This window comes from Cryptotermes secundus, unplaced genomic scaffold (genome assembly GCF_002891405.2).
Source record: "Cryptotermes secundus unplaced genomic scaffold, Csec_1.0 scaffold857, whole genome shotgun sequence".
NCBI classification, from domain to species: Eukaryota; Metazoa; Arthropoda; class Insecta; order Blattodea; family Kalotermitidae; genus Cryptotermes; species Cryptotermes secundus.
This window is the reverse complement of record NW_019734325.1, coordinates 185,146-194,480: the sequence shown is the minus strand read 5'-3', so window position 1 is coordinate 194,480 and position 9,335 is coordinate 185,146. Positions and strand designations below refer to the sequence as shown.

Below are 9,335 nucleotides of genomic sequence, written 5' to 3'. Positions count from 1 at the left end.
GCCAGCCGTGATGCGCCGAGCGAAGCCGAAGCGAGCCGATGTTAGCCGAGTCTTAGCATCCTGGTCGCTAGGCAACGCAAGTCAACGCGGTGACGTCACCGAGGGACATCGCGGTTACTAGGCAGCCGTCAACAACTCCGGACAGCGTGGCTAGCAACAAGGCACCAGGCAACAACTGTCCGATCGAGGCTACTTAAGAAGCAGCGAAGGCTATTCACACCAGAGTTGAAACATAACAGCCGCGTGTGCGATAACCAGTGATAACCAGTCATATCTTGAGTGTGTAATTCAGGGAGACTTGTATAGCTCCCGCATTATTAGTACGTGAATACAAGTGAAGACTGTGTTAAGAGATTTTGTTGTAGGGTTTGTAAAGTGTGGAAACCCATATCAGTGTTATAATTAATTGTAGCCGTTATTTGTAGATTGTTAAATAAACCAATTAACCATCTCTACGGCGTCTTCTGTAACGAAACACGTTACAATATTGTTACTCTGAAAATAATGGCTTAACATATTGTGCATAACTTTTTCAAATACTTTAGAGAAAGTAGTTAGGAGTGAAATTGGCCTGTAGTTTGACATACTAGTCTTGTCCCCTTTTTTGTATAGTAGTCTTACTACTGAAATCTTAAGACAGTCAGGAAAGCTTCCTTTGGATAGTGATTGATTACAGATGTGAGTGAATGGGATACTGATTAGAGATGCAGAAACTTTTAAAAGTTTACTTGTTATTCCATCATAACCTGAAGAGTTTTTGTTTTGAAGGAATGTATTATACTTTTTATTTCAGTTTCAGTGAATGGAATGGTTTTAATACCAGGGAATTTTCTAGGAAATGCCTGTCTTAAAAATGGGATGACATTATCTCCCACTTCTTGATGCAAGTTTACATTTTCTGTAATTGTTAGAAAAAAGTATTGAAGACATCTGCAATTTCTCCTGGGTCCTCAACTGTTTCATCATTTATAAGGAGAGATGGTATCTGTTCAGTCAGATGAGATTTTCCTGTTTCATATTTTATTATATTCCAGGTTGTTTTTATCTGATTATTCGATTTTCTATAAGCCTACAGTAATGCTGCCTTTTAGCCTCTTTTATAACTCTACTCAGGATTTTGCAGTACCTTATGTAGTATGCTCTCGTGTCATGTATGCTCCTGCTGTCTACATACAGACACCTTTTATGTTTACAAGATATTTTTATTCCCTATGTAATCCAGTGGTTTTTTATTCTACTTACACTTTTATTCTGCATAGGAAAACTGGCTTCAAAGATATTTAGAGAAATACACTCAACTCTCGATTATCCGGGATAATGGTGGGGATGGAAATCACGATTAATCGAAAACCCAGTTAACCTTTATGAGCCGAAAGACACCGTATGGGGACCTTTAAAGTAAAGCCAAGTGGCCGAAAGACACCGTATTGGTATGCACAGTCCACGCGTGCGCACAGTGTTTTAAAATCTAATTTTAAGATAGAAATTCTTGTTCTACTTACATTATTTTTGGACACCAGCTTTATAAGTAGTCTGTCTCCCCTCCTCCGTCATCTAATTGAATGTTGCCTTCATGTGGAACTGTTGGAAACATCCGGAAATGCATAGTCCAACGTCGCAATTCACGCATTTTGTCCGGATGTAACTTCATTTCCTACGCGAAGAGCACACACGACATCTCAATCTCGAAGTAGAGGAAGTCTGCCAGTGATGTCGAGAGGCCTCCTCTAATCGAGATATCACTGATGACGCAGCAGGAGGTCGACCCCTGGGCCGTTGAAGGCAAGGTGGACCCCTTGCAGCATGTTCCAGCATGTTGTGCACAAGGGCGAGACAGAATTCTCTGTGTGGAAATTTCACGCCACAGAATAACAACAGGATGAAATTGTTCAGAATCGTCATATCCAGGAAATGAAAAAATAGTTTATTTGTCCATTTCCAGGTCCAATGACTGATGCTATAACTGTTTGCCATTCTGTCCGCTTTGTCGACATAACCCATGTGCTTGTTGTAGTCAGCAACAATTGCTGGCTTGATGGCATTTCCATGCTCATCACAGAAACTGCCATCTGCTGGAGGACAGTGCATGTTTGTCAGTATGTATACATCACGTTTGTCCTTCCAAACTAATGCTGTCAAGTTCTGTCTCACCCTAACACGAATGTCACCTTTCTTCAGTCGAAATTGTCTTCGTCAAAAATCGTCAGGCAAGCCCTTCCGATTAGGTCTAACTGTCCCACAGCACGTTATGTCCTTTGTCATGAGTTCCTCAAACAAGTCTGGTGATGAAAAGAAATTGTCCATGTACAGTTTGTGACCTACGCCCTCAATATGTCTGCATAGGTCCCTAACTGTAGCATGTGTCGCTGTCATGTCTTGGTCGGCACGTGTCCTGTCTTTTCCTAGATAAACCTTCACATCATAAGTATACCCAGCGGCATCACAAATTTTGAAGAGTTTGATTCTGAAACGTGTGTGTTTCTTAGGAATGTACTGCCTAAAAACCATCCTCCCTTTGAATTTAACAATTATCTTGTCTATGGCCAAGTGTTCGGAAGGGTTATAATATTTTTCATATGTGTCATTGAGAGTGTCGAAGATGGTCCGAATTTTCCATAGTCGGTCATAACTGTCGGCATTCCTGTCAGTTTCTGTATTTTTGTCTGCAAAATGAAGAAAACGAAGAATGTGTAGAAAACGGTCGTGTTTCATTGTGCTAGAGTAGAAAGGCATGGCAAATTGTTCTGCAGTCAACCAGTAGTCCTTTAGTCTGTCTCTGATGTCATGTCCCATTTGAATGATTATTCCTAGAAACAGAAATATCTCGGAATCGGTCACATTAGGCCGCGGAGAAGGTCCGGCTTGAAGTTTGTCTAGTTACTGGTGGTAGTACCTATTCGTCTCTTCCACCAGCAGACGGATAATCCCTGCGAAGTACAGCATGAAAACACAGAAAGGGGTGGAATCCTTATTTACGTGTGGAGCTTCATTGATATTTAACCCCACAGCTCCACTGGAATAATTATTCACACGCCTCCTGCCCTGCTGGTGTGGTGGTCCCCAGGTTGCCGACGAAGATGATGGGTCTTCGTCGATTTCGGGTTCTGAGCCTGTTGTTTCCTTGCCACTCTCAGAATCTTCTGTACCGCAGTGTGATTCGGTGTGAATAATCAGCTGCTTCTCAATTTCGTCTTCTTCCAAGTGAAATGAGGCCATGCTGGCTAGTTTAAATTGTGATGTTTTATTCACAACACAACGCACTAGGCTAGAACATTCTGGTAGTGCAGGGCTATGCCGAGAACAGTATCTCTGTGTGGTTAGTTCGAGATATGCACAGTCAGGGTTTCTGAAGGACAATTCTAATCGTATCGCTTATAAAACATCGCAATTTCAACTATCCACCATGGCCCCATTTCGCATGGAAAAGGCCACTCATAAATTACACCGATTCAGAATGCGTTACAGATGAGACTGAAAGGCATTCCAAGAACATTAGCTCTGTGTGTTTAGTCCGAGATGTAAACAGAATCATAATGCTTATAAAACATCACAATTTGAACTATCCAACATGGCTCCATTTTGCATGGAAGAAGCCAAGATTGAAGGCCGCTTATAAATCTCACCGATTCAGAATGCGGTACAGACGAAACTGAAAGGCACTGCAGGGCTATTCCAAGAAGAGTACCTCTGTGTGGCTAGCCCGAGATATAAACATGCAGTGTTTCTGAGGTACAAAGTACGATAAAGACTTTTGCCCATTCGTGCAATAGTAGAAAGGTTACGAAGTGACTGGAGGATGTGCCGTACAAACATTAGCTTCCTCCCCTTTAGAAAGATAAGACAGGAAAAGAGGATGTCTTGCAGCATGCATTTATACTGCAGAAACTTTCTGCATATTTGTGGACAGACACTCAAAATTGGGAAAAAAAATTTTTGGAATCAGTGTAACAATTTTTACAGATTCTAAAATCTGTAAATTACAATATCTGATTCTATATTCTTTCGAGATAAAAGCAGCGTTTATTTCGTTCATCACAAAAATTGTAGAAATCACGGCATTTTGAGTAACATGATTACAATTTTTATTACTCTACAATGGCGGGCATTTAAATTAACTCCGTCCCGCTACCACTACCGGAATTTAAATGGCCTGTCCCTTAAAGGTTAAGACAAATTTTATTAAAAGTATTATTGTAATACTGTACCTTCATAATACTATAGGCCTACCTGTATTTAAATTTATTCAACCCCATTTTTATGTCATCTCATGGCCTATTTAATACTTTTTTTGCATTACACTGAAGTATGAATTAGTTATTTCAGTCACAGTGTTCAACGACATCCAACACTCTTTACGAATATTCACACTTAACACTTAAAAAATTTAATATTGTCGTTTGCTTTTTCGCGGCATTTTCCTTTTTACAGATATCCGTACGAAGCCTACGTAATATTAGCTTGTCACTTAATAAACTCTTCTCTTCACTCTCAAGATAGTCTAGTAAGGATTCCAAATGATTAAGAGCAGCACCATGTGATACTTTCTTACTAGCAGCACTGTCCACCTCTTCCTCATTCTCACTTTCTTCCTGCTCTTCTGACTGCATCCCCACTTAACTTATGATTTCATCACTGCTTAACATTTTGAAGCCTGGCTCACATGAGTTGCTGTTGAATACTTACCACAACACGCTTCCTTTTACACCCTGACAATTTGCTAACACACTTGAAGATCAATACAAAGAGACTAATTGGGGCGGTATATCTGTCCTTGAAACTTTTCACAAATCCTTGCATTCTTTCACCCCTACCCTAGAACATTATGTTAGTATAACGGGACCAAAAAATGCTGAGCTCGGTTCACACTAGTGCGAAAATAGTGTTACAACTCACCATGTGAAACAAAAGTGAATGAATATTAAACAATATATAAGCCTCAAAAAAGCCCCGGTTAAGCCGCAAACCGGTTAATCCACCCCCAGATAATCGAGAGTTGAGTGTATATAAAAGAGAGTTAAACTTATGATCTGTATCCTTATTTTTGAAAATAGGTTCCCACGTTTCATTTTGCAATAGATGTTGAAATTGAGCACTAGTTTCACTGTTTATTTTTATGGTTTTCTGTTTCAAGGTTATTGAATTTACTTCTGCAATAATAATATTTACTGTAAGAAATTGAGCATCATGGTCAGAGAGATCGTTGACTATAGGAGATGTACAAGAAGAGCTTAACCTTGCATTATCTATAAAGATATTATCAATGGTAGTAAAGGGGAAGCACAATAGACCACTGTAGGTCGCGGTGCAAGGGCTGAGAAGGCCCACCCTTTATACATTCATTCATCAGTGACAGTGCTTGAGGAAATTTGAACTCCTGTTACGAAATTCACTGCCTGTGACAGATTTTATGTCCTTATTAAAGAGTTTACTTGTTTTTTCTGCTTTCATTTAAATAGTTTATGTTTATGTCTCCACAAATTATAAACTCAGACTTTGGATTGTTCAGATATTTTAAAGTTGATCCTAGTCTCCTTAGAAATTCATTAATCTCACCTGAAGGGTCTCTGTACAGGCTTAATATAATTAGGTGAGATGTTTTAGTTACTAGCTGGATTGCACAGATTTCAAAGTCTTGCTGCTGACAGCGATGAGAAATATCAATTTTACTGAAATGTAGATCAGTCTTAACAAAAATACACACTCCTCCCCTCAGTAGGCTCTTTTGGCAAAAACTTGGGCCTAACAGGTAACCATTCATTGAGAGGAGCAGCAATTCCTGTTCAACTATGTGATGTTCACTTAAACATAATACGTGAGGGTTTATGCTGTCTATTTTTTAAAAGAGTGTAGTAATTCATCACTTTTGCTTCTCAAGCCTCTGATATTTTGGTGAAAGATATTTATTAAATTTAATGTTTCTGCACTATGTCTGTGAATTTCCAAGACTGATAGACTGCATTTAATATATGTTAGGCATCTTGGTGCTTTTGAATTTAATCTAAAAAAGGAGACACCCTAGCATTGGTTATAACAAGAATACTGATTATACCTGACACATGACCACCAACAACCCTCTCAGCAATAAGCTGTGTATAAGAGTCAGCTGCACTGTGGCAAATTCTGTTATCGTTTTTGTAGTGGTATTATTTATCTCATCTCTTTCTCCCTTAATGTGGATAAGCCTGTGTATTTCCAGTTGAGATCCACATTGTGTGGCATCAAGTTGTATATTTTTCTTGCAGTTTTATGTATTGTTTAAAGCAGACATACCAGTTGCACAGGTGTATCAACTTTTGTAAGAGCTGAAATAGCAGTGGTCTATAGGCTGGAGAGCTGAGGTTTTATTTCCTGCTAGGGGAAAGATAATTTTTTCTGTTCTGCAGCATCTAGACTAGCTCTGGGACCCACCAAGCCTCCTACTCAATGGGTACCAAAGGATATTTCCCTCAGGGTAAAGCAGCTGGGGCATAAAGCTGACCACTGACCTGTATATAGTGCTGAGGTAAAGAATGGCAGAGCAATACCTCCACTCCCACACATATCTTCTTGTTGTGGTGCTTAACACTTCGCGGACTGGGTATTTAAATATTTAAATCACCCTGGGGACCGGCATTATTAAACATACTACCCTAACTTGTGCACTGTTCACTTTAAAAATTAATATAAAATCTAATTAATTTTTTGAACTAAAATTTTTGGAGAACACTTACCAGTGCTCCTAGAAGTGCTTGAGGGTGTGATATTTCTGGAAACATTCCCCTTTGTGAAGTGGCATTACACAGGACTTGCAAATGTAGACATACTCCTTTTTTGTGAACTGTGCAAACACGGCATTGCCTACAAGGATTCTTCCCCTTGGAATGTTCATGCTTCACAATTTTCACGAGGGTATTTTTCCTCATATCACTTGAGAGTCGCCCTGGTGGTCCACATGAGGCTTTCGTGGGGTGGGAGTTGATGGGCCCGGTCATACTAAGTCTTTGTGTGACCCTGGTTCTGCCGCCACCACCTGGACTGTAGCTGAGGCCTTTGCCACATTCATCAGAAATGCTTTGTATTTCAATTTTGAATCAGGGTTTAGATTTTTTTTAGATTTTTGCTGTCCCCACAATGTTACTATGTGCAGTGTTATTACCCACATTATCATCAGAGCTACTGTCACTCTTACTGTCTGTGGCCACAATTCTTTGTTGTCCCCCCTCACTGTCGCTGTCTGAATGACAATTAATCCATTACTACGCGTCTCACAAGGCAGGTCAGCTAGGTCATTGGAGGAGAATTTGTCCTTGATCCATTCTCCCCACTAGCTACTGGCTGATACACACAGCTTGAAGAAGGCAAAGCATTTTCCTTTATAGTCGGTTAAATAAACAACGAGGTCAAGTTACTGACTGCTAACTAAACATTCCAGAGTCTTATCACGCATCTGCAGGCGGTTGCGTGCAATGTAGGTGGTGCCAGAGCGATGTATAGTGTTTTGCAATTTATCGGATTCTAAAAACATATTAATATGCAACCGGTCCACCATGTTTAAAAGTGAAAGACATATTAATACGTGTGGTCCGCAAAATGTTAATTAAGCACAGGGCCACTTCTACCTGTACCTTACCAAATTTTGTGAGTGAAATTTATAAGTTACTTATGAGCAGACAAGATTGAAGACCAATAGCTTCCAAGCACAAGGTGAATGTTGCATCATAGAGCCAAACCTCTCAGTTATCCAGCTGTATTCACCATTATTATCCTTATTTTTTTAGTTTGTATCATTTATTCTCCAGGAATAAAGGATTTAATTCTCTCACTGCTGCAGTGCTGGTGGCTGGATTTGAGTTCAAGTTTGTAGAATTTTTGTTGAAAACAGTGCAAGGCTGGAATGCTAGCTGTGAACTTGCATTATCACAGTAGTATGACATGCTGTAGACAGTGAAGGCTAAAAACTTATTTGTTAGCCAGAAGTATTGAGTTACGGATATTAAAGAAATACAGATATCACCCATTTATATTGAAGCTTGTTTTCCAGTTGGGGACAGCAATGTTGTGAGACAGCGCAGCAAGAAGTCAGCAGTATCAGACAGTGAAGAGAAAGTGGACAGAAATGGCAACTCCTATAAGCGACTTAAATTCCAAATAAAACCCAGTGATAGCATTCAGACAGATTTTAAGTAAGTAGCATGTAACATTGATCAGAGGCTAGAGTAAACTGTGGCAACATGAAGAGTGTCATTATATGTGTGTTTCTTCAGTATACCTCTCATCATGTCTTACCTTCAAAGTGAAGTGGCTTGTTTATATTGAATGATGACTTGTGTCTATCTTAGAATATGCCATGAGAACTTTTTTAAATTGCAGGCTTAAGTTGGTGTAATAAAGTCAGAAATGTGTTTATCCCTTCCCTTGCCAATGAACCATTTGAGCTGATGAGATAGGTTCTGTTAGACTTAACCTGTCATTGTTTAGAAGCTGGTTTCATTTTATGTGTAATTTATTTACCTATTAACCTTTATCAGATGGGCCATTTAATTTCCGGGAAGGGCAGCTGCACAGAGTTTATTTAAATGCCCGCCCTTCTAGAGCAATGAAATTGTAAGCATGTTCCTGAAAATGGTGTGATTTCTATATTTTTATGATAAACGAACGAAATGAACGCTCCTTTAATCTAGAAAGAATATAGAATCAGATACTCTAATTTACAGATTTTAATATCTGTAAAAACGTTTTACACTGATTCCAAAAACAAATTTTCCCGAAATTCATACATTTTCTGCACCATGCGTTCCAGCAGTGTAATACATTTTCTGCACCATGCGTTTTAGCAGTGTAAGTCCTTCGTGGCGACCTCACATATATTGAATGCTATCTCTTGTTGAAGTTTATTTATTGTATGGGACATGTCGGTATGCAGGACTGTGGTCGTCTGAAATCGCTCGCTGTGTAATATCTGTTAGAAAGACACAGGAGTACATTCTCGGAATATGGTGTTGCCAGATCGGTCATTCGTTCATTCATTGCAGTCAAACCATTGTGTTTGTAATGATTTTGAAACATCGCAATATAAGGGTAGCCACCCATGACATCATCTAGCATGTTTGAAGCAGATATTGAGTTCAGCCAAGACGTGGATGAGATTTTTGTATGTGTGGGCGCGAGGTTATGATTTATGGCTTCTGGTCGTGGTCTAAGCACAGAGAGATTTTGTGCTGGCAGTAAAAAATTCACTGCTAGAGAGCCGTATAGTTCACCATGGCCACACGACGACGTCGTGGGGAAGATGCTGAAATTGAGAAACAGCTGTACAATGACACAGATTAGGACTGCTATTTCTGAGAGTGGCGAGG

General features: G+C 39.6%; 1 protein-coding gene across 1 annotated transcript in view; it reads left to right on the top strand.

The window, feature by feature from the left end:
• Nucleotides 1-9,335, top strand: part of LOC111868678 (prolactin regulatory element-binding protein) — a 36,300-nt gene that overhangs the window by 4,443 nt on the left and 22,522 nt on the right. Inside the window, exon 3 of the mRNA XM_023859553.2 lies at nucleotides 8,021-8,162. Coding sequence (XP_023715321.1) covers nucleotides 8,021-8,162 — 142 coding nt within the window. The remainder of the gene's footprint in view (nucleotides 1-8,020; nucleotides 8,163-9,335) is intronic.